At 41.1% G+C, this 25,837-nt stretch overlaps 2 protein-coding genes across 2 annotated transcripts; both read right to left on the bottom strand.

The window, feature by feature from the left end:
• Positions 1-5,081: 5,081 nt before the first annotated feature.
• On the bottom strand, positions 5,082-17,998 carry LOC101473145 (dual specificity mitogen-activated protein kinase kinase 6). The gene is made up of 12 exons (XM_004559447.5): positions 17,637-17,998; positions 14,073-14,142; positions 13,891-13,939; positions 13,680-13,793; positions 11,152-11,271; positions 10,937-11,053; positions 9,898-9,949; positions 9,675-9,802; positions 9,334-9,411; positions 7,588-7,727; positions 7,301-7,346; positions 5,082-7,035 (listed from the first exon to the last, which is right to left on the bottom strand). The coding sequence occupies exons 1-12, from the start codon at positions 17,653-17,655 to the stop codon at positions 6,958-6,960; spliced, it is 1,011 nt and encodes a 336-aa protein (XP_004559504.1). The 5' UTR covers positions 17,656-17,998; the 3' UTR covers positions 5,082-6,957.
• A 105-nt stretch (positions 17,999-18,103) lies between these two features.
• btbd17b (BTB (POZ) domain containing 17b) lies at positions 18,104-22,396 on the bottom strand. Its single transcript, XM_004559448.6, has 3 exons — positions 22,154-22,396; positions 20,510-20,795; positions 18,104-20,209 (listed from the first exon to the last, which is right to left on the bottom strand). The coding sequence occupies exons 1-3, from the start codon at positions 22,239-22,241 to the stop codon at positions 19,135-19,137; spliced, it is 1,449 nt and encodes a 482-aa protein (XP_004559505.3). The 5' UTR covers positions 22,242-22,396; the 3' UTR covers positions 18,104-19,134.
• Positions 22,397-25,837: the final 3,441 nt, after the last annotated feature.

A 25,837-nucleotide genomic window follows, 5' to 3' on the forward strand; every position in this document is an offset into this window, starting at 1 on the left:
TAGAATGGGAGGGAGAGCCTTCAGTTTTCAGGCCCCTCTTCTGTGGAACCAGCTTCCAGTTTAGATTCAGGAGACAAACACTATCTCTACTTTCAAGATTAGGCTTAAAACTTTCCTTTTTGCTAAAGCATATAGTTAGGGCTGGACCAGGTGACCCTGAATCCTCCCTTAGTTATGCTGCAATAGACATAGGCTGCCGGGGGATTCCCATGATGCATTGAGTTTTTCCTTTCCAGTCACCTTTCTCACTCACTATGTATTAACAGACCTCTCTGCATTGAATCATATCTGTTATTAACCTCTGTCTCTCTTCCACAGCATGTCTTTTATCCTGTCTTCCTTCTCTCACCCCAACCAGTCGCAGCAGATGGCCGCCCCTCCCTGAGCCTGGTTCTGCCGGAGGTTTCTTCCTGTTAAAAGGGAGTTTTTCCTTCCCACTGTTGCCAAAGTGCTTGCTCATAGGGGGTCATATGATTGTTGGGTTTTTCTCTGTATCTATGAAGCGCCTTGAGGCGACTTATGTTGTGATTTGGCGCTATATAAATAAAATTGAATTGAATTGAATTGAATTTTCCAATCCGGTCGTTAAGTCTGACGTCACTAGCTGTGTCTGGGCCTAAACTCCGCTGCAGGTCCATATATCAAATGATCACTATGGCATTACTGAGAGTTGAAAAACTGTCTAAAGTCTTTCATCTTTAATAAAATGATCAGGGTTCTGCTCTACCAGGTGTAACAATTGAGCTTAACATCCAGGCATCCATGAAAACGGAATTTATGATATTTAACGGAGTCAGAAGTTAGCAGGAAGTTAGCTCGCTAGCTTCTATCTAAATACAATATAGCATGTCATGACTGCAGGGTTTTGGAAACAAATTAAAACGTACAGCTCTGTTATCACTTCCAACATAAATATAGACAGAAAACTAAACAGCAGTGACGTTTGTAGGGTTACTGAAGTTGGGCTAGCTGGTATATAACGATGTGCTACGTGACCGCTAGCGACACAGCTATGTTAGCATAATATAAACAAGCTAACTTTTTTTTCACTCGATAAAAGTTAACGTGAGTGTTCTCGGTGGTCAGGAACAAATGTAATCGCATGGCAGGATGCTGTAAAAGGACCAAACTTCAGCCAGGAGAACAACTAAGATAATCCATCCACAATACGAGGTTAGTCATTCATATACTGCTGCATGGGCTGGGCTGTAGTTACATCCTAAGGTTTTAAAAACTGAGCTTAAATAAATGATTAGCGGTAATAAAAGCCGAGGGAGGTCAACAGTGATCACTGACTGTCTTAGAGCTTTTTGAGATTAAATAGAAGAAAATACAAAACATTAAACATGTTAACAACACAAAAGCCATATTAAACGCAGACTACTTTAGGCCCGGAAGTAGGATTCGTCAAGTCATCACTTAATGACCGGATTGTTTATGCTCATCAGATCACAGAACCACCGCTAACCGCATTTTTGTTTTTCTATTTGGGCAGTTCTCTGAAAATCCCACAGATGATTGCGCACTGAAATCCCAGTAGATCAGTAGTTTCTGAAAGGGCTCACCCTTCATCATCATTGTAGCTTAAAATAACCTTTTTTCCCCATTCAGGTACCCTTGACCTCGTCTACATGCCTTAATGGATTAAGCTTCTCCCAAGTAAATGGCTGGCTTGAACAACTAAACCGATGTTGCTGACAAATATTGTACATCCACTACAAAGCTGTGATTTATTGAAAAGTGCGAGTAATTAACACAAAAAATGGGAAATAACAGCTATTATTAACTCAAAAGACAATAGCAAAAGTGGTGAGTATCATTACATTCACAGCTGCTAGCAGTTATTTTTTGGCACTTTTAATGCAAAATAACAACATTGATTGGGGAAATAATGAAACCAACTCGTATGTCAAAAAGGCCAGGTGGGAGGGTAATCGGGCCATGCTGCTTCTGTAATCATGCAAGCCTGAAAAGCTGGAAAAAAAAAAAAGGTACAGCAGCAGACATTCCCAAGCCACTGGCTGTTTTTGGTCCCAAAAGATCTCACCAAAGTGTAATTATGTAATTGCCTCGTCCTGTGCAATGCCCTCTGAGACATTTTTCTGCAGAAGATTTATTTATGGCCTAGCGTCTGCTTTGTCACCCAATCCTTTGAAACCAGAGAGCACAGAACTCCCCTCAAGGCTTTTAACAGAAAGGAGACAGTTTACATCCAGCAATGTGGCGCTGCACACCAACATGTTTGCATGTAAACATGGTGATTATTTTGCAGGAGTTGTTTCAGCCCTCTCGTCATGCTTAAATGATCTATAACTTTCATATACTTTTCAGTGGTGAAAATAAGCTTCTTGAATGTTTTACTAAGGTAAAATACTGTAATCCTTTTTTTTTACTTTTATATTTTATTCTGTTTTATACTTTCACTGTGTTACATTTATAAAGGAAAACTTTACTTTTTAAACTGTATTCGTTCATATATTTTTTACTAGTATAATCCGGAGTTCACAGAAAAGATTTGCAGTATGGAAATGAAGCATCCAGCAGATATCAGTTGAGTAACATTTGTTGCATGGCTTCTTATTATTGCATAAACTGTATTATATTCAATACAAAATGTAACACTGACAGACCAGTGTTTGTTTTCTCAATGAGTACCTACTCTTTTAGGTATGTTTTCCAGTAATCCTTAAGGATTAAAGGACTGAGAAAACAATTTCCATCTGAACTTTGGAGATTTAAAAAAGCTAATGTGCAACAAAAGGTTTTTCAGCGAGCGGACTCTTTCTTACGATACAAAAAGTTTCTTTCTACATGAAAAAAGGTTGCCAACTGCTTTGTGATGTAATGTTTGGCTCATTTCAAAGATGGCATCTGGTATGTCTCTCATGGAGGTTATACCTACAAATATATACATATATATATACACATATACATATATATATATATATATATGTATATATTTGTATTTCCTGAGGCAAGTTAACTGGCCATGTTCCTCTTTGATGTCAACAGTCACCACTTTGTAACCCATTCTTTACACCTCCCAGACTCTCAGTGTGAGTTGTGTGCATCTACAGTACAAAACATTGCATAAGATTGTGATGTCAGCCCAGGGCTTAGGAAGATCTAGTTCCATAAAAGTTCTTTCACCAGTCTCAGTAAAATGACCCTATTCTAACTTCCCACCACAGGCCACGCTGTGTTATGCCCGTCAAAGGGAAACATACACCATGTCATCTGCTTCTTGTGCATCTGCCCTCAAAGGGCACGATAATGGCCACATTTTCCCTGGCAAGGAGTAGAGAAAGAGAAGGCTACCGATTCAGAGTGGCTCGACGCCGAGCTTTCTCACAGTTTTCATTACACCGACTAATTATGATAATTAGCAAACAGAGTTATCAGTGGATGCCGTGATTGTATGTGTAAGAGTATGCGTACGTGAGACACACAAATGAGTTGTTTAATGGCTTGGAAAAAAAACATTCCACTCGAACTTCGATCTGAAGGACGCAGGCAGGTCAGGAGATCGTGAGATCTGGCATAAGATTAAGAAAACAGTTCCAAAATGGAGTGCACATACTTTGTCTTGTCTGGCACTCTTCTGTCCATCTGCGGGACCCTTGGGGCAACAGCAAGAGTTCCCAAACTTTACTACACCAGGCAAAAAATAGGCATAAGTTTAATCCACTAGTGCTTATTTGTTAAATGAGACCTATCTGAGAATTTGAAATGAGATAGTAAAGGTTGAACAGAAAAAAGAATATCAACACAGACCCCAACATCTGCCTGCTGATTGATGACGTGCTAAGATAGTCAGAAATATGCGATAGTCACTTGAAACCATAGCAGAAATATCCAGAATGAGGTGGACTATTAAAAATAAAAACCATAGCTTTTTCCTAATTAATGCCTATAAGTTAGGATTATGTCATAACCTGTTTTGGCATCTTAACTTCTCCATCACAGTGCACTTTAGGCTGAGCTCGGACACTAATTCAAGCAGATGTTAGCGGTTTTCCCCCTTCACACGACAATCTTTTGTGTAGCATTATGTAAGCCATCATCAAAAGAGTACTTTCTTAAAAAGCGCGTCTTTAGCTTGGCTGACAATCCCCCTCTACTGCACAACACTGGACCACTGCCTGCAGTCTACTGGCATTGAGTTTTCTCGTCCTGGCGTGAAATCATAGGCCTCTGCCTGACACACTAGAGGCAGAATAGGCTGCTCAAAGTAAGCTTTTGTTGAACTGCACTGTTGACACTCGTGTTTTTTTTCTTTTAAAGCAATCAGAAAGAGTCTACAAAATGAAGGAATCCTGTTCATCACGCACCCATTAAGGGTCACTGCCTTCCCAAAAATGTGCATTCACATCAGTGTAATTACATAAGGACGTTTACACAAGCAGTAACTGTGGTGTTACTGCCACAGGCAATTTTTTCCTCTGAGCAACACTTAACAATAGATGTACAGCATAAAGTGCAGGACGGACGTCTTGGTGACAATTGCATCAATCGGCTTCTTTATTCATGCAAGAGTGCATGGCTGCACAAACAAGTGTCTAAAGTGGAATTCTTACTAACATGCAAGTAAAAATTTAGATGCTTGTGGATCATACAGGCCAATTAAAGTGTACAGTGTACTGGAAGACAGATCTACAAAGAGACAATACTGGAAAACAAACAAAAACCCAACAAAACTCTTGACTGGACTCTTTTTGAAGCCTTGACTTTAGCCAAGACCAAATTTACAAATGGACAACTTTTGCTTTTCCATTACTTTAAATTACCGAGTGAAACCTTAAACTCGTTAAATGCTTGACATCGCCAATCAAGTGAGCAGCATTTTCCTCGTAGATAAAGAATCTTGTGTTTTGTAAACCAGTCGCTCACTGATGGCAATTGTATGGAATTTAAGTTTAAGGCAAAAAGTTGTAGTCCGTGTCCATCTTTGACACACTGTTTGATTAAATGTCACTCCAAACAACTTTCTAACTTTAAACTTCAGAGCTGTACCGTAATGCCTGCATTACCCTTGGAAGGTTTTATTGGTACACATGCAGGAATAATGACATGAAAGTTAGTTACTGAACAATAAAGCATTTATTTATTAATTTTTTTTGTCTGTCCGTAGTTCAAGTTTGTCATTCCCACCCAGTGAAGAGGTGGCAAATAGAGTGAAGGAATAAGAGGTAGAGCAAGTGTTCCATTCTCATTGTGATCAGCGTAAAAGCTCACTTTTACACACCAAGGGAATGGCCATGCAAAGAAGGCTGAAAAAAAAAAAACGAAAGAAGAAAAAAAAAAACCCCACAGCAGCTTCTTTGTGGTGTTGCTAGCTTTTCCCTTATTCACAATCATAAATACTCCTAATTCACTGACTTAAAAGGTAGCACTACAGTGTAAACCAGAGGGGCAGCGAGTACTAGCCATGAACTGAGGCCCGGCAGTTATCGCCACCATCAATACCATCACCATCTCAGTCTCTTAACACTTGGGGGTGGGGAAACTTCCACATAACAAGGGCCTCTTGCTGTGTGCACATGGAGCTCTGCATAGGATGGTCTGAGAGAAACAATGATGGCTGCCCACCATGGACTTAAAAAAAAAATAAAAAAAAATTAGGATCTTGGTCCAGTACTCATGAAGATGACCAGGGGGAGGGGGGAACAAGGGGGGGGGGGGTGTCATCTTTGAGTACTGATAGGAGAGCGCAGAAACCTGAATGGTGGAGCACATCAGTCCTGGCCCAGTCAGCTTGCCCTGTGAGTTTTGTGTGCATGCGTGTCACACTGCATTAAAACAAACTAATCCAACCACTCTACCATTCATCTACACCAGGACAGGTTGGGACAGTGTCATCTTACATTTATAAAGAAAAAACAAAGCAAAGATATTTACATCTTCCAAACATAAATTATTTCCCTAACATACTGCCTGTGTAAGGCATAAAAAGATCTCTAAAACAAAAACAACCAGAATCAATAAGATAAGAAGGAACTGAGACGAGGAGGGGGTGGGGTTAAAAGGGTGGTTGAGGGGGGGGGAACAAAACAAAACACAGGAAAGAACAAATGCAAAAAAGAACACAAATTATTTAATGCAATAAGTCATGAGAACGATTTGCAAAATGGCACATAGAAGACGAAGCTGTGAGCTTGATTAGGCAAACCCCTGAACACCACCAGGCAGTAACAATGGCAGCACAGGAGCCAACTCTGTAATACCCAAAAAAAACACAATGCGGGGAGGGGCTCACTGCATGGATCAGATCTGTGCGACTCGACTTATCCAGAATATGACCTTTGACATTTCTTGCGTTTTGTCTCAGCTCCGGAGCCTCCCACACAGCCTGGCCCGCAACATCTGGAGCCCCTGCACTGATCAATCACACGTGGGCAGCAACCAGGTCAGACCTGATCCGAGCTGACCAGTAAGGCCCTAGTGTGGTAAAATTCACACTTTTCAATGAGCTACAGTATTGAAACGGATACAAACGGATATGCAAATATAGCTTTCAGTACAAGAACAGCATACACATTAACTGATGGTTTTGCAGATATAATTGAAAGTATGCATAAAATATGTCACAAACAAATAAAGGCTGGCTCTGTCTGCTTTAGAGAAAGAGTTAAAATAAGGATTTTTTGGAGGGGGACTGAACAAGATAAGAACAACAAATTGGGGTGAGTTCATATTTGTCGTACTGCATAACTGCTCACACAGGAAGCTTGGGAAGAGTGAATTAAAACCTCTCCAGTTGACCGTACAAGTTCATATCACCACTGCTGTCCAACTCCAGTGCTGTTGGGCTGCTGTCAGTCTTTGGGTCACCCCCTTTGTTGTGTGTGGGTGCATGAGTCTGTCATTCCAGTGAGTTTTCACAAAAAGGTAGGCCATAGGTTCGTTTGCTGAGAGGTCCTGCCTATCCCCGATGAGGCGGAGCCTGGAGTGACCACATCAGTCATCCAGGATGACCTTGACGAAACTGGCCACGTCTGTCTCTTTGGAGTCATGCAGGGTGAAAAATGGATGTTTCTGCATACATATAAATAGAAAATACATAATGTTTCAGAATGGCAGGAAAACATTCTACTTACAGCTCTCTTGTTATTTACATGTTAAATGCACATAATTTAACAGGTTTGTTGGGTTAAAAGAACAAGGCTGCCCTCTTGTGGACAAAAAAAAGAATGAGACACTGATCTTCATGGCAGGAATGCTAATGGCGGCAAAACTGCTTGTTACATGACAGGTGTTTAGAATTTTTGAGAAAGTGATCAAATATTTACAAACAACTAACCATCAATTCTGTATAAGCCGGTCGTTCATTGGGCTTCTTTCTTAAGCTGTAAAACAAAAGAAATGCAAAAGTGAGAAAAATAATAACAATTTTATACAAAAACTATACAAAAGAAGCACTAAAATGTGTGAGCATGGTCTCATGTCCTGTTACACACAGAAACACTCTCCTCCACCTCTTTCATTAAACAAACGGCAAACACTGACCCCTGCTGGATCTCAGTGTTTACTTCCTGTTTTTTTTTTTAAAGCACAAGGTAATGATTGCCATCTAAAGGTGAAACTCACCACTGAGAGATGAAATCTACAAACTCTGGGGAGAAACGGTCAGCAGGCAACTGTGGAGAAGGTTCATCCACCACCTGTTTGAGCTGTTGGAAGGGAGTTCCCCATGACTCGTAGGGAAATTTCAAAATGGCCAGTTCAATCTAGGAAGAAAAGAAAGGAGAATTCAACAAATACTGTACTCATTACAGCTCAACTTCATGATTACATGTTACATGTACTGGTTTACTTTCATGTTTGCAGAAACTCAGCACATTTTGCAAAATGTCTTTCTACAGAATTTGAATTTTGCACAATTGGAAACTTTTATTACGCTCACTGGCCACTTCATTATGTACACCTGTTCAATTGCTCACCAATACAAATATCTAATCAGCCAATCACATGGCATCGGTGCATTCAGGCACGTAAACACTTCAAACCAAGCATCAGAACTGGATGGACATGGCTGTTGGTGCCAGACAGGCTGGTTTGAGTATTTAAGAAAACACTCCCGATCTATGGAACAAAAAAAAAAAAAAAAAAAAAAAAATCCAGCAAGCATAAGACCATAGTGGAGGCCACTCCTGTCAGTTAAGAACAGGGAACTTAGGGTACAATTCACACAGGCACACCAAAATTGAGCAATAGAAGATTTCTACTTCATCATTCGATGGTAGGGTCAGAATTTGGAGGATCCTAAAAGTGTTGCACTGGATCCCTTTGAATCAACTGAGCAGCATTAAAATGCCACAAACCACCAGAGTATTGCTGCTGACCATTTTTATCCTGTTATGATCTTCTGATGCTTCTTCCAGCAGAATAACTTGACATGTCACAAAGCTAAAACCATCTCAAGTTGGTGGTTGAACAGGACAAATGGCTTCCACAGTCACCGAGTCTCAATCCAACAGAGCATGTTTGGTGCGTGGCGGAACGGGAGATTCATTTCAAGGATGCAGAGCTGGCAAATCTGCAATAACTGTGACGCCAACATGTCAAGACGAACAAAATTCTCAGAGGAATGTTTCCAGCACTTTGCTGAAAAATTAAAAAAATGGTTTCATGCAACATAAAAAATTGATTTAAAAAAAATTTAATCAGCATTTGTCTTGAATTAGACCAATTTTTACTGAGAAGCCTGAGATGTATCCTTCATGTCAGAGCAATCAGATTTAGGAGTGAAAGTAAAAACGAGTTAATAAAAGTTCTAGCAATCTGTAAGCCATTTTATATATTAATTGAAACCACCATGAACTACTATTATCAGCCGAATGAAATGGAATCCATGTGGCTCGGTTATCAAAAGCGTAACGGTCACCATGACTCAGCATTAGCTGGTAGCATTGTATCTCACCAAATGGTTAGTTACACAAATCAACCCGAGGAAGCCTGCCATTGTTTGCATATTCGTTCTCATGATTTCTGACAAGAAAATTGAGTTTATCATTTTATTTTTGTGACATATTAACTGCTCTGATTGACAGGACAATGGACAGATGATTACATAAAACTGAACCAACATTGTGAGTGTGGTGGTTGCCATCTGTGTGACTGGTGTGGATCCAAAATAAAGTCGAAGCAGCAGAGCACATAAAAGCGTTCATCATCTAACAGAAAAAGGACGGTTTGCAACCTTTAAAAGTGGTTTTATCTGCATGCGAGTAAAAAGGTAAGTCAGTGGATGCTACGAGGCAGCACTACTTTTTGAAAACATTTCTTTGCGTGCAGGTAGAAAAGATTCAAATTTCCATGTACAGCTCCGCTCACCATTGTGATACCGAGGCTCCATATGTCCGACTTGACACTGTAGCCTTTCTGGTTGAGGTCAGGGTTGATCCGCTCAGGCTGAAAAAGAAAACATTAAGAACAGATAAGTGGTACAAATATTTGATCATTACTTTTCTATTTTTTTTTTAATAAACGAATTTAAAAAATGAATCTCAAAGTCAGACATGAATTAGAATCATTGAACATTCTGAAGTATCCAAAATAGGAAAACTTTCAAGACTATTTCAAATAATGCTCTGGTTTTGTGAGCTGACATTTCAGGGAGGATGTCTGAAAGCTTAGACTGTTGGGCAGCAGAGGCTCTGACAGTCCTCACTCACCGCCATGTAGGGCTTGCAGCCTGCATCCATCGTTTTAGCCACTGAATCCACCAGGTGGCCACTAATGCCAAAGTCGCACATCTTCACTTGGCCCAAGGTGTTGATCAAAACATTGGAGGGCTTTACATCTGGTGAGAAACATAGTTAAGAGTGTAAGAGAGCACATACAAGACTAAAAATGATGAGAAAAATCTGTACATTTGTGATTTGATCTTTTGATTACCTCTGTGTATCACTGACAGGTTACGGTGCAGATGTTCTAATGCCTTTACAATCTGTAGAATAAATAACAAAATTTCAGAAAAAGAATATATATATATATATTATGTGTTATGCTAGGGCAAAAGGATATGGTGATTTGCAAATGATTCATACCTAACATTTATTTGAACATAAAACATATCTGATATGGAAAATTTACAAACAGGAGGTTGCGTTATGCTCATTTACAATTTGATGCAAACAAGTTTGAAAAAAAGTTGTGCATTCTCCCACTGTGCTGCATAACTTTTAATGGTAGTGTTTGGTCTGTGTGTGTGTGTGTTGTGGAAACAAAGAGACCAAATTGTGTAGTTCTAAAAACAATAATGTAACAGTTCAGTGCCACGTTTATTGTGTTTGTTTTCATAATTCAACAAAGTTTCTCATGAGTCTTTTTAAAAGCTTCCTGAAGTCTTGCATAGCCCGTGCAGTGATTTCCACCACATAATCATATCTATTTTCAATGCAACACTGTGCTTTGCATAAACTTTATCACTCTTAAACTTCTCAGTTTTTTTTTTTTTTTTTTAAAGGCTTCACAGCAATCAAACGAGGCTTATGCTCTGCAAAAAACAAATTCAAATTTGCTGTTTAAACCATTTTCTTACTGTTGTATTTTTGGGGTTTTGCACACATCAAAGTTACGAATTTTTTCCAAATTGTACACATGCAGAAATGTAAAATGTTTGCAGAACTGGAGGGACTTGTGAGAATGTTCTGACAAACGCTTATCAGAGCATCCATACTGAGCATCTCAAACTGTAGCTCTGCCTGACTGGCGACCTCAAAGTGTGGCAAGATTCTGGAAAGTCTCTACGCCCAGCTGCTGTTCACCAGCAAAACCACAAACTGTCATTCTACTTATCTTCCTCTTAAAAAGAAAGTAAGCATTTGTTCTAGAGAAAAGGAAAGTGAGCTACTCCTTTAGAGTATTTGCATGCACATGTGCATCCACCTAATCTTAGTGATACTGGCTTTAAAATGTCGAGGACGTGACTTACTGCTACCGTGATCTTGCCCAAGATGTCCTCGGGAATAGTTCTGCCCTTCTCAATAACTTTCTTATAGAACTTATCCAAAGATGTGTCCATCAGTTCCATGCAGATCCAAACATCACCCTAAAAAAACCCAAGAAGATGATCGACCATTAATAAGGTGAGAAACACACAGTGCACAGCACAGTCATACACGAATGACGTTTAAACACTAGCTTCACCTCTCTGAATAGGGCGCCATAGAAAGTCACAGTGAAGAAGCAGTCCACGGTCCTCATGGAAATGTCCAGGTCCATCAGCAGCCTCTTCTGCTCCAGAGTGTTGACTGTGGCACGGATCCTCTGGTGACACAAATATCATAGATTTGCAGTTTCAGCACCATTCAATTTAGCTTTATTTACATAGTGCCAAGGCTCCACAACAGTCACCTAAAGGTGCTTTACATTAAGGTAGAGATGGCACGATACCACTTTTTTATGTCCGATACCGATATACCGATATCATAAATTTGGATATCTGCCGATACCGATATGAATCCGATATAATGTTTTTTAATCAACAAAACTGTTTTTTTTAAATATCTTGCTGCATTTTGTATAAGTTCATACTCAAGTTTAAAACAACAACTACCCTAAAGCTATTCTGTTATACCTATATGCAAAAAAAAAATATTTCATAGTTCAGCAATACTGATCAATCTAATAAACTTAAACCTACACCATCCTCCCTATTCTGGTATTTTAAAGAGTACTTAGCGTAAATATTAAGCAACCTAACTAATAGGGTTCCAACTCCCAGCAACAACAAAAATAAATAAATAAAAAATAGGGAACCACCCCTCACACTCCACCTCATGATGCTTAATCGACGTAATCAACCTTAATTTGATGCAGTGTGAAAAAAAATGCACAGAAATCAATTATTTTTCAAGAAATATTAAATAGATTCAACATCTTTCTTCAACAAAATTGCAGACTGCACAGATGGTACCTTCCCAAAGGAAAAAGTACTATAGCTTACTAGGGTATATATATTAGACTTAATAGTCACTATATACAGTAATGGACTTCTATTCATTTTACATCAAATTAAAACTTTGGGTGTAAGATTCGGATAATTATTTATTAAAAGCTCGACATTTTAAATGAGAATAAGAAAGAAAAGTATGTCTTTGTGCCCCCTTTTCCCTGTTCATGCCCTATCGGCCCCCCTGGCTAAACTTTGCTAGATCCGCCCCTGCACAGTTACCAGCCGTCAGCTACGTAGAAAAAGATCCTCGAGTAGAAAGTAATAATAAATAAATTCTAACAACAGCTTATCAAGCTTAAACGTGCTGCTGTTGTTCAGCCGATGGTTTCCTCTTTCTGGTGCAAAGTGGGCCAAAAACAAACCAGAGAGACGGACTCGCGACAGAAAAGCCGATCAGCTGATCATTAAGCAGTTTCATGATTGAAGTAGCAGCCAGAAGAAGCAGTCGCTCCATATATCGTTTGGTAAGCTTAACGCAGGAATGCTTTACAAACATTCAGAGATGGACTTACACACTTGCTTTACTTCTCTCGGGGATAACTTTGTCGGAGATGAAATGCCGGGTAGCTAGCGAAGCTCCACATGCTATCCAGACCACCGACAGGTCCCGCATGCCACAGCCGCTCTATCACGTGATGCATACTGCTCCGACGTGCTAACGTTCTGAGGTGAGTTACGGCGTGTTGCAAGTTTTGTGAGGTGCTTTCGTGATATTTAATGGATCGGATTAAATTTTTTATTTTTCTCCGATATCCGATCCAGTAATTTAGGTCAGTATCGGACCGATACCGATACGTAATATCGGATCGGTCCATCTCTACATTAAGGTACAGACCCAACAGTGTCTGACAGAAAATCCCAACAAGACTCGCTACAAGCAAGCACTCTGAAATGGTGATAAGGAAAATGTCCCTTTTAACAGGATGAAACCTTCAGAAGAACCAGGCACAGGGAGGGGTAGCCATTGACTGTGACTGGTTGGAGGATGAGGGAAAAAGAGATGGGACAAAACCCAAACTCAGGGAGCCAGAAGACAAAACTGCAATGGCATGCTGCAATGGTGCATAAACACAGGTAAGTGGAGAAGTGCTCAGTACATCACATGAAGTCCTGCAGCAGGCTGACTCTATACCAGCATACATAAGGGGTGGTTAAGGGTCACTTGATCAAGACCTAATTATAAGCTTTATCAAAAAGGAAAGTTTTAACTCCAACCTTAAAAATAGAGAGCGTGTCCATCTCCCGAATCCAAACTGGGAGCTGGATCCATAGGAGAGGGGCCAGATAGCTGAAAGCTCTGCCTCCCATTCTACTTTTAGAAAAGTAAGCCTGCAGTCTCAAAGCAAAGTGCTCTGTTGGGGTAACATGATACTATGAGGTCTTTAAGATATGACACGGCCTGATTATTCAAGACCTAAGGAGAAGGATATCAAATTCAATTCTTGATTTAACAAGGAGCCAATGAAGGGAAGCCAATATGGGAGAAATCTGTAATAAATGCATGAACTCGGGCAGGTATAGCTTAAATCAAATTGTCCATGGCGCTCCTTATATCTACATTGCCCCTCAAACATTGAGTCACTGAGTTGGAAGGCTCCAAGTGTTTACAAGCTGAGGTCATATACCGGATACATCTATCACTTATATTAGCATTTTAAAAACACAGTGCATTTACAGAGATGATAAATCAGGTAGCCAGAGTAGTAGCTTTGCAGCCTACCTTGACAGCCATGATAACACCACTGGGCACATGTTTCATCTTGTCCACCACACCATATGCTCCCCTCCCCAGCTCTTCAATCTGCTCCAAGTCATCTGCCTTCACGACAAAGTTCTAGACCAAGAAGTGAAAAGTTGTGACATTGCATGTATTTAGCTCAGGAAAAATCAATAGAATTGCATGTTTCTGAGGAACACAGAGCCAGCTTTACCTTATCTCCAATTTTGACACAAGTTATAGAGTCAAGAGCTCGAGGGGGCCTGCAGGAAAACAGGAAATAAATAAGCAACAGCAATTCTATGCTCAGTTGTAATGTAACTGAGATTTATCAATCTATTTGAGCCAACTTTGAGAAGCATGGCTCACTATCTCAATATTAAAAAATAGCCTTACGCTGTTACTTCTGGTGGTGGCGTTGCAAAAACTTCTTTGGCCAGCTTCAGCCCATGGCTTTTCTTCCTCCCTTAAAGCAAAACCATTAAAACAAATGAATAAAACATTGCCATCTCAGTACGTGGTGATCAAGAAAACTGTATGCAGTAGAAACCACAAGTTGTATAATTAGCAGTCCTTCCAGTGGAGCAATTATTCATCTCTTCTTGCAAAACTTAAAAGGCTATTTGGCACTGAGTGTAAAGCTGCCATCGTCTGCACAACAAAATATGAAAATTGAGGTTCAGAATACTTCGTTTCAACTACTGCCTTTTTATTAATAATCCACATTTGCTTATTGATATGTTTTTTTTTTAATTCCTTTTCTGTTCTCATAGTAAAGAGCACTTTAAAAGTCAATCACTTTGCTGTAGCCTTCCGCTTACGCAAACTAAAGCAAATGACCTGTTATCTAACTGGAGATTAGGTGTGCCCAAAGCTAAGGCCCTTCCATAGAGAGAAGGTGGACTAAATGACTAATCAGCACTGGTATGATGACTCAAATGAAGCGGGGGAGTGAGGGGTACAGTGGAATCAAGCCTTCCTTCCTGGCGTGTTTTGCGTGTTTAACCAATACAATCATTCCTTTTTTTCTTTACAAAAACAAATTCAAGTTCTTTGTACATTTTTTTGTTGTGTGGAGAGCAAACTATGGTCCAAACTCTGCAGCTGTGGGAGGTTCCTCTTCTAGTTCCCTGACAGCCACCCATTCATAAACACAGTTTACCAGCAGCCTCTGAGACTTCCCACAAGAGGCTGCGAGTCTCTGCCAGAATGACACAGCTACCGAGCTTACGAGGAACAACAAGGGCAGGAAAATAGCTTTCGACTCCTCTTGACACTTGTGTCGAGCATGCTCGCTCTTGTTCCAGGCTTGAGAGGAGAAACAGAAGACCTTGTTTACTTTTATCTGCGTGCGCTGGGACTGCGAGGCCATAGTTTCGCCCACTAGGATGTGACGTAATTGTTCTAACCATAGTTCAGAGAAACTAGTTCAATGTGCAAGTAAGTCACCTTCAGTTTTAGAAAGGAAAAACAGCAACAATTGGCGAAAACTTTGATTTTTTAGCTGTCGTTGTTACTTGCTTTCGCTGACTGAGTCACACCACTACAGTGTGGAGGAAGTATGTTTGGGTAAACCCCTCCTTTGGTAGCTCAAGCTGGAAGGGAAGTGAACTTTCTACAACGATTCTATAGCCAACCAATGAAACCTAGACACATCCATTTTGTGCTGCAACCCTAAAATAAGCCTGCAGTGTCTGGACAGACTACAGTAGTCTCATGTGGTAGGGAGAGATTGAGTGTGATTTACTCACACATGCTCGGTCAAAAATAGATTTTGCATTTCCTCTGCGTGGGATAAAGCGCGAGCACTCACAGTCTTCTGATGACCTGACAAATAAGACAAGCCTGTCCCCATGCAACAAAATTAGGGCAACATTACTGACAGATCTCAAATACCAAAGCTGATTTTAAGCTTTCGAATGCATTTAACAATGACCTCCTGCAGCAGGCGAAAAACTACCTAAGCAATAAGATATATGTGCATGTTGTAGTTTGAGTTATGTGGGAGTTATGTGCAGTGACGTTTCAGTGGCTTTGGAGTATGATCTCCTGTCAGGTAGTCGTCCTGTTTGGGGACACAGCATGTGGTGTGCGGTGTGACCCTGTAGCAACCATAGGGCAGTGGGATATGAGTCACAGCCAGTCAGACGGGACACATCCGCTTAAACACTCAAAAACTGTCAGGACCCTTTGGGAAATATGAGGTCATTTCAGTTGGCTCGCTTGTTGTCCCTGTTGCAAACTGAGCCTCAGAGGACACAATAGTGCCATGACAATAAACACAGTCAAAGTATATCAAGCTGCACGTGGAATTAAAAAAAAAAAAAAAAATTATGGAAACAGACATTTTCTCAGAAATGCTCTGAATAGAGAGTGTTTCTAGGGAGGAAAAAATCCTAGTGCTTACCCAGAAACTTGTGCCTTTTTCAGAAGTAAACCATAAAAGGAACCATGCCAGTGTCTGCACTAAAGACTTGCTTTATAAGCAATTATTAGACGTATTCTGCATTTTTTTTTTTTTTTTTTCATACACAGGAAGATGTTCATTCAGGTCAACCACTACAAACAGTATATTGAATTCTTAGAAATCCAGTGATGTTCAGTGGAAAATACCCAGAGAACAGCAATGCTATACATAATGTGAACAAGAATTTCTGGATTGTGCATGGGATCAAAGTGCCAATAGCTGTGCAGCGAGTCACCATCAGGAAGTTCCAGCCTTAGAGTGGGTCCATATAAAGACAATGATGACTCATGCCCAGATAATCTTCCACACAACCCTATCAGTGTGTTAGAGAGAACCCAATCTCCAAACATGCCTCCACAATGCCATGCAGTGCTCTTAGACCCACACCGCCACTGACCGGGGAAAGTACAACTCCTTGTAGTGGCCAAAAGAAAGGAAAAAAATCCTTCCACAACCCGCTTTGCACGCAGTAATAAGAGCACAGAACCTGTGTAGCAGCTATCTGCTTGCAGCAAATGAACTGTCAACAGACTGCTGCAAGTCAAAACATGCTATAGTAGGCCAAAGGCTGAGACTGTCTGAATAGCACCCAGCCAATCTAACCCGGCCGTCTCAAAAACACCGAGCACTCCCAGTCTTGGTAACGCTAACGCGATAGTGTAATAACACAAGCGGTCAACTTGAGATGTAAATTGACATCATCGGTATGATCATCATCACGCACTGTGTGACGCAGAGGAAGAACCTTGACTTTTTTTTTCCCAAGGTGTGTGTTTTTTTTGTTTGTGATACTGGCCCTGGCTGCTTAGCCTCGCCGCCTGCTTTAAAAAGAAAAGAATTTCCACAGCGAGGGGGGAAAACTCCACAAACACACGCACAAAAAAATACAAAAGGTATTTTCACGGACGCGAGGCTAAAAATACCTTTTGCGCTAACAGACTGACCAAAACAAAAGGAGACGAAAAATAGATGATTCATAAGTCAGGAGAGAGGAGGGGGGTACTAAAAATATAAACACCTGTAATCCCAGTGTGCTCTACTTTACAGAAACACGGGAGGTAAGCGCAGCGTTGTGATTTCCAGCTGAGAGGCAAGTTTGGCGAAAGTCCTTTTTTGTTTTAAAAAAATGCTGTTAGCTAACCACAACACGGGAAGTTAAACGAAGCGACGCGGTGGTATTCTTTTAGCCATAATACTAATCACATAAAGTATAGAGTGGAAGCGCCTTCAATATGTTAGTGATGAATACGCTACCACGAGATACCAGGATGTCAGGAGTGGGTATAACGATAGGAAGCTGAAGAAGAGACCTGCTGGCTAGCTTCTTTTCCCTCTTCTCATACATGCAGCTCTCCACCTGGTAAGGTTACATTTCCTATACAAAGCTAGCTAAAATACTTCCCCACAAACTGCCCGTCGGCGTTTCCAATAAATGCACGGCTATTTATTTACTTAAGTATTTTTTTTAAAGAGAGCAAAACAAAGACACTTACCTCCTTTGGACAGAGACATTTCCCCTTCGCTTTGATGAGGGGGAAGGGAAGCACAAAGACTTTTGCCTTTTTTTTTTTTTTTCTTTTTTTTTTACTCCCTCCCTCCCTGCATTTACTCTTACACCCGCTCAGTATATCGCTGGCTTGTGTTGCAAGAGCTAGCAGCGATTAAAAACGAGTCGCCTCGTCTTCGTGCAAGCTTTGCGCTTCAATCGCCAGCTTTTAAGATCCAAAATCGGTTAGCAGACGAATGCACAACTTTAAATAAAGTCGCAGAGTTCGCGTTAGTTTGCTAACAAAACCTGCAGGGTGGCCAAAGTCTGACAGCTGAAGGTTCCGATGACGTACGTCCGGCCGCGCGCAAAGCATCACGAGGACTGTAGTTTCCAGGCAATTTCCCGGTAATCTAAGACCCCCCCACCCCCCCCCTCCCCCCAAGGAAAAAAAAACCACACGAAAAGATTACCTTAATTTTAGTTTATCAAAGTTTATTTTGGAAATCCTTACTAGTCACCACATGCATTTCTTTTCTAATTGTGTTTTCTCATACAGATTTTTTTATTTGTTCCAGGAGAATCACACAGGGACTTTCTTTAAAAGATAGGCAACATTCAAGTGTAACAATAAAAAGAAGAAGAAGAAAAATAAATTAAAATTGCTGCAATTATCCTAAAGTCTCTACAGTCTTGCAAGTCAACTATATTATTCTAAGGAACACTCATAATGGGATTTCACTTCAGTTTCCACTGTTTGGCATGCAAGATCCAAACAGGAGCATATCACAGGAATTGGGTGCCATGTAGTAAATGTTTCATTACAGAGTACTGGATGAGAAAATGCATAAAAGTAAGCTCAATAACATTTTTATTTTAAAGGAAAACGTCTACTGGCCTATTAAAAAACATATTCTTCGTATTCTTTTTCTTTTACCTTTTCCCGTTAGGGCTCACTACAGCAGATCATCCACCTCCATCTCATCTTCTCCCTAGCATCCTCCTCTACCACACCAACCCTCTGCATGTCCTTCACTACATCTAGAAATCTTCTCTGTGGTTTAATATTTTCCTTCTCTCTGGTAGCTCCATATTAAACACCCTGATGAAGCCACTATCACTCTGTTCTAACCATGTCAGCCTTGCTTCTCTTACTAGATCACATAGATTGAATACATTTAAGGGGAAAACTGCCACACAAAAACAGATAAATACAGTACAGTAACACTGTTTCTCAATATGGATGAAAACATGAAAAACCCATCATCATTACTGTAATAATCACTGCTGAGCAGTTTATGAGCTGTTATTTTGAGTCCTTTATTTTATGAGACAAATCTTTTTCTTACTAGTTGGAAGACAAGAAAATGCACAAACTAATCAACACTGGAATTGTCACAGATCTGACACATACACATGTATTGTGATATGAGTGTACTTTGGAATATGTGCATGTGATTGTGTGGGTGGATCACTGATGATGAGGCCTCAGTGAATTCCTGTTTTTACTTCCTGGCAACAAGAAGGGTATGGTAGAGAGGTTTTATTACAATGTGCAGATAGAGGGAGCTGTCAATCAGGTATTCGGATGCACGCCGCTGCAGATCAGCATCCAGCAGAAAATCCCCAGCTTCCTCTGTGCTTTGGTGGAAGTTGTAGACATGCTTGACCACCACTTTTCCCTGCTGCTTTGTCATTACAATCACCGTCTTCTGGAAACTCACGCCGGCAAAGTCAGGGCTTGAAGTGGCTGGTGTTACAATGATGCGAGGTCGACCTCCCTCCGTGCGGGTGGGCTGCATAGCACCCAGTTCGGTATAAGTTGACCTGGCACTGAGCGGGAGCCACCGAGGTGAGAACAGGGCGTTCCATGTCACTCTCTTACTGGAGTCATGGCCACTGGGTCCAAGCTGGGTCTGGAAGCTGAAGCTCCGGTCATCACGGGTGGGGTTGTTTATGATCCAAGGTGATCCCCAGGCAGAGGACAGGTAGTTACGGGGAGTAAAAATACTGCAGTTGACATCAAAGTACTTGGCAAGCTGGATAGGCGAGGCAGCGTGAAATTGGAAAGCTAGATAGAGGAGATCACGGATTGACTCATAATACTTCACCATGAGGGGGGAATGTTTCTGAAGACGGAAGAGATGCTGAGGGTGGATCATGCCATATCGAATGGCCCTCAGGGCACTCTCCACTGTCATACGAACAGGCTGGTTCTGGTTAATCCATCCCTCCAGTGCCTCGTAGAGTTCCAGCTCACTCTGCAGAATGAGGTCAGAACGCTGGAGCAAGGAGAGGAGAAGATCTTCACTGATGAAGCCCCATTCTCTGCTCTGCAGCACAGAAGACAGGTTCCAGGACAGGTACTGCAGACAGCTGTCCCGCAGGGTTATGTCCCCAATTTGTAGAGCATAGTTGTACCAACCAACCACGTGGCCTGTGGGTGAATCACTGGAGAGATGTTGAGTCATATATTGGGTCAAACCCTCCTGCAAGCCCCACACATGGTACTTGCTTGCCAACTTATGTAGAGAAATAGCCTGATCTAGCCGCAGAGAAATATCACCACAGTACAGATACCTGCAAAGAGATTTTTTGAAAGCATTGTTAAAAGAAAGGAACATTTCTGTGGGGCATACTATATTTTGAATCTTTTTTTCTGCACGCATCTGAGTCACTGAAAAAAGCCCACACTCTCTGATTTTAGACTGCAAGCCTCAAGGAGCAAGTGTAATTTTAGAATAGAGATGGAGATGGAGCATTTTACTTATCTGAAAAGAAAGGAAAAATAGGAAACGTGTCTATCTTTTTAGTCATCAACGATATGACCCAGTAACAAATCAGTCTCAATAAATCGTGGCATCTGACAGTCCCGCTCACCTGACAAACTTCTCAAAGATGGCTGCACAGTCAGGCGTCTCCCTCAGAACCACAGAGCTGGTGTTGCGGCTGAGCAGCAGCTCCTCAAACACATCACTCTGCAGGGTAAGAACCAGGCTGTGTGCCTGGATCACCTTCACTTCGTCCGTGTTGATGGTCTCCACACGGAGAGTGACATCACTGCCGTTTCCCAGGGCCAGCAGGGTCTCCATACGATGCACTAAATTCATAGTATGATTTAGCACTGTGGCTCCACTATCCAATGCCACATCATGCTTCAGGGCAGCTGTGGGGAAAAAATAGTGCAAGATGATTTCCACTTCTCAGAAACTCAACAATCACTTGAGCTTTTTTTTTTTTTTTTTTAAAGAAAATGTATTATTCATCTCTGATTACAGATTGATTCTTTCTCTATCTTTTTCTTACAAGTTAAATCATATCTGACACATCTAGAACTGGAATAGCACACCTCTTTCGACTAAACCACAACTGGCAAAATGCGCCGGGGGGAAAAGCAGACTTGCACATCCTTCTCTACCTCTCTTCTCAATTAATAGGGAGCGAGAGCAACAAGCCAGGTGGCTGACTCAGACAACATCAGATACCGGGTGCACCAAAATGAATCCTGAGTTTGCAGCCCCATTGCAGATGGATTCTTCTATGGGTCCTCTTGAGCATAAATACAAGTGGCACATACTGGAGAATCATACATGAAAGACTCAGCATGAGAAGTCGCTGATTCCATTCTGCTCTGCCACAGCCATCAGCAGCCTTCTTGGCCTGTTAACTGGGGGTTTAATGAGACACAAGGGGGAGCACACTTGGCTTCCCGGGATGCATCACAGTCTTTATTTCTCCACTGCAATCAAGAGCTCCCACTTCAAAGTAACATTTTTCCAATTAGCCAGCCAGCACTGTGATCCAGCTGAGTATATGGGAGTGTGTATTGACAAATGATTCTGGCATGGTGTGATCAATTAAAAAATATAAATCCCAAGACCCACAATGGCTGTTACATCTTTTTGCAGAATTTCTTTAGAAAAAGAATAACAAATGTGAAATTCAGTTAAAAGTAGACAACTTAAAAAGTAGTGCCTCTTCTACTAAAGCTTGAAAAAAGCTATCAGAATCAGAATCAGAATCAGAATACTTTATTGATCCCTGGGGGAAATTATTTATCAACATGAATTGGTTTATACACATTAATAAATAAGAATTAAATGAGTCTGTGTACACACATCAAACAGCAGCATAATGTGGCCTTCGATAACTTTTGTCACAATCAGCCCTTCTTTTAAGGAGTAGAGGAGATTTCCCTCTCAGCACTTGTACTCTGCTGTACTACTGTGCTGGCACAAAGCCTAGTGGCAAATGGACTTGCCCGTCTTTCACTGCACCCGGCACACAAACAGATGAGGACAGGATGAGAGAAACAGATAAATACCCCTCCTTTGCCCTGAGGCTGGGCACGAGCCACACATTCATGATGTGCCCTACTACCCATGACTGTATGGGGGGAGCTGGACTGAAATAGAACAATACAGCTTCCCTTAGAGTGTAGGATGTGGGGAAAAAAAAGATGTAAAGGCAAGAAGACTCTTTAGTAGCAAAATTCAAACTACTGATTTTAATTTGCTATCTTACCTCCGCTAACTGTGACAGAGTGGATCAAGAGTAGCAGGGTGCCCACACAGACCCAGGCAGGAATCTCTTGTTCACATGAGCGTACCATATCTTCTTAGTTATTCCCTCCTTCTCTTCCTTTGTCCTTTTCTCCACTCTTCCGTTCTTCCTAACCCTTCTTCTTCTCACTGCTTTGCCTTTGTCGTATGTGTGTGCAGAAAGGTGTGTTGCCCTGTGTGATGCCCGGCTCCCTGTCCTGGACTCTTTATGTAGGACGCTGGCCTTTCCCTGGCGCATCTCACAACCCCACGGACTCCATTGATTGGTGGAATCTGGCAGGGGCGTTGCTATAGCGACAGCTTTGATTTTGAATTTCTCCCTTTTGGATGTTACATGGCATTGATCTGCAACACCGGGCCAGCCAAGGACTCAGCTTAATGTTTTTTAGTTTAAAGTCAGTGGGGGTTAGCCACTATTAAGAATCAATAACAACACAGTTTCACATTTTAATGGCACTTAAACTGCAGCAGATCTCTGGGCTGAAAATGTTCTTTTATGGTACCTAAGTTCAGTATAATCAGAGCTGTGTAATTTATCAGTTAATTACTGCAGGTTGCATTGAGACTATCTGTCAAAAGTAATTGAGTTTCTAATGTGTGTGACCAACTGCAGTTAATCAAATTTCGTAATCCATTTATTAGACCATTTTTCAGCTGAGTGCAATTATTTCTTTGATGGCATGTTAATCATACTAATGTGAGGATAATTTCATTGGTGCTGGGTCTGCGCATCAATTTGAGGCAAGCTTTGTCTATCAAACTCAAGTGCCAATCAGGACTTTTTTTGCATGTGCTTTGGAATTTCTGCTCTTCGTCAAAGGGCATGTAAAATAAGCTTTTATGAGACTTCCCAGTGCATCATTAAGTACTTGTAAAACTTTTTCCCTTTTCTTCCTTTTCAGGTGCACTCAGTGCACCACAAAGTGTGGCGTACTTATTGAGAGTATCTAGTATAAATACCAGCTAGATATGGAGGTAATGGTTTGCTGCTTGCAGGGAACATACTAACCTCCCATCTATAAAAATCAATATTAAATGCTATAATGATTCAAAAGTGAGCTAACCACGTGACAGTAGAGAATTACAAAAAACACAGAGTAGGTGGGGTACACCTATATTCAGTAGGTTCTGATGTAAGATAGCAACCATGACAACAATACATAATTCCTTCAATCATGTCCCCTGGGTTCAAAGAGATGTTTGCATTCTCATCTAAATTAACCTTTATTTAACACTCAGCTAGTACTGAACTGCTTGTCAGTGATGGGTCTTTCAATACTGAGATCTCTGCTAAACTATTCTTGAAATATATAGATTGGGTGTTTTTTGATCATTGCAAGATCATTAGTTGCGATATTCAGTGAAATAGAACAATGTGATGAGTGTTTTTAAAAATTATGCCCATCTACCTACTTTGGGAAAGACGAGGAGAGCGACCATTTCAGATGGAACTGGGTTGTGGTGAAGTGCTGAGGGCTGCCAGGCTGCAATAAAAATGCAGGAGAAGAGATGTCCTGTGAGACCCAAACCTGAGCCACTTCTATGAATAACCTGACATGTTCTCAAAGGAGAGCAGTGCAGCTGAGGTGTCCTAATGAGGTCTGCTGCAACAAACTGGACAAGACAATACAGACAGGGTACAGGATTATATATGGTAGCATCTCATCATCTCAGTCTGTTTTAGCTTTAGACAGAAAATATAGACATCACACTGAGACTTATGTCAACTACTCAGCCTGTTTTGTTGCATGTAAATATTATGAATATTTTTATGTATTAACTGGGTTTCGCTTGGTTTACCAGTTCAGGAACTTGGTATATGCAAGCAGAATTCACAGTAAAGTAGGCCTAAAGCTCTGAAAAGTGCATGTCCTTCATTTAGGTCACATTGCTTTCTCCTTCGATCTAACCTCCTATTAAGAATCTGAGCGGACCAAAATGCAAAAGGATGGATTGACAAACTGCTGGATTTGTGAGAGCACCCCTGGGGACAAGATCCATTGAGAGATCAATGCACCATGGGGGGCTCCATCACGCAGTATAAACAATAAGTTAAGTACAGGCTGGATGCCAGAGCCGGCTTTAGCAAGGTGCCCTGGATGACCTTACCCTTGTTCTAAACAGGGAGGGAAAGCATCAGTTAGCCAGGGTTTCAAACAAGACAGTCATGAATTTTCAAAAAAAAAAAAAAAGTTAAATGAATGTAAATGCATAAAACTTTCAGATGCTTTAATGCACAAAAGTTGACTATTTCTGAGCAAGAATATGAATTACGTCTAAGCAGATAGAGACAAATTCAGAGACAAATGAGATGACTCCACTCAGGCACGTCTGCTGGACCAGATGGGGTGAGTCCCCATGTCCTCAAGGCCTGTGCAGTCTTTTATAAACTGTTCATGATGAGTCTGAGTCTGCAGAGGGTCCCATTACTGTAGAAGACGTCATGCTCTGTTCCTGTACCAAAGATGCCACGTCTCAGTGGCCCCCATTACAGACCCGTGGCACTGACTTCCCATGTCGTGAAAACCCTGGAAAGACTTATCCTTGAGCAGCTCCCACCTATTGTCAGACCATATCAGGATCTGCTTCTGTTCGCTTACCAGCCCCACCTCGGAACTGAGGACACCATCATCTACCAATTGTGTCTATGCCCATCTGGACGAGCCGGTGAGTACTGTGAGGATCATCTCTTTCGATTTTTCCAGTGCATTCAATAGTATCAGGCCAACCCTCCTGGGTGATCAGCTGACAGCGATGCAATAAATGCCTCTCTTGTGTCCTGGATTGTTGAGACTTCAGCCACCATAGAGACCTGCCATCTTTAGAAGTTTTCTGATGACTCTGCGGTGGTTGGATGCATTAGTCAGGGTGATGTGATGGAGTACCGGGCTGTGGTGGACTCCTTTTTGTCATGTGGTTCGAGCAGAATCATCTGCAGTTCAACGTGACAATACCAAAAAAATTGATTGTGGACTTTAGGAGGACCAGGAAACCTGTGACCCCCTGTTTCAATCCAGGGGGTCGATGTGGACAGTGTGGAGGGCTGTAAATACCTCAGAGTACACATAGATAATAAACTAGACAGGGTTAAAGTGCCAGTGCACTCTACAGGAATGGAGTCACCTCTATTTTCTGAAGCGGCTGAGGTATTTTAACATTTGTCATGATTTTCTCTGAGGTGGCAGGTTGACTCAATAAATCTGATCTGCAAGGCCAGGAATTTTGTGGAGATACAGCTGGACTCCCTTAAGGTGATTTCGGAAAGGCGGATGTTGTCCAAGATAAGGACAATGCTTGACAATACCTCCCATCCACTCCATGACATGCTTGCAAAGGAGCAGGTTCAGTGAGAGGCTGAGATTACCCAAATGCAAGACTGAAGAACACAAGAAATCACTCATCCCTGTACAACTCCTCCATCTAATGCACAGTACACAGTACAATAGTTGCAAAGTTTTATAGTTTTCAGTTTAGGGTAAAATGTCAATCATATATATTTAATCTTGATAATATTCTGGATATTTCTAATTGAGCTATTTGTATATATTAGAGCTATTTCTTATATTTAACTTTGAAATGTATTTTATTATTTAATTTAGTTCAGTCTGTTCTGTACTTACTGTAACTATATAATTTCCTTTGGGAT

This window comes from Maylandia zebra, linkage group LG4 (assembly GCF_041146795.1).
Source record: "Maylandia zebra isolate NMK-2024a linkage group LG4, Mzebra_GT3a, whole genome shotgun sequence".
Lineage (NCBI taxonomy): Eukaryota > Metazoa > Chordata > Actinopteri > Cichliformes > Cichlidae > Maylandia > Maylandia zebra.

Excerpts from the sequence above, each read along its gene's own strand:
- LOC101473145 (XM_004559447.5), bottom strand. Across the intron at positions 9,803-9,897 it reads CCTGTCAGTGATACACAGAG|ATGTAAAGCCCTCCAATGTT; the intron begins GTAATCAAAAGA and ends GTTTCTCACCAG. Across the intron at positions 7,036-7,300 it reads CGGCTTATACAGAATTGATG|AAACATCCATTTTTCACCCT; the intron begins GTTAGTTGTTTG and ends ATATGTATGCAG.
- btbd17b (XM_004559448.6), bottom strand. The coding sequence starts at position 22,241 with ATGGTACGCTCATGTGAACAAGAGATTCCTGCCTGGGTCTGTGTGGGC. Across the intron at positions 20,796-22,153 it reads CTCTGTCACAGTTAGCGGAG|CTGCCCTGAAGCATGATGTG; the intron begins GTAAGATAGCAA and ends TTTTCCCCACAG. Across the intron at positions 20,210-20,509 it reads ATCTTTGAGAAGTTTGTCAG|GTATCTGTACTGTGGTGATA; the intron begins GTGAGCGGGACT and ends ATCTCTTTGCAG.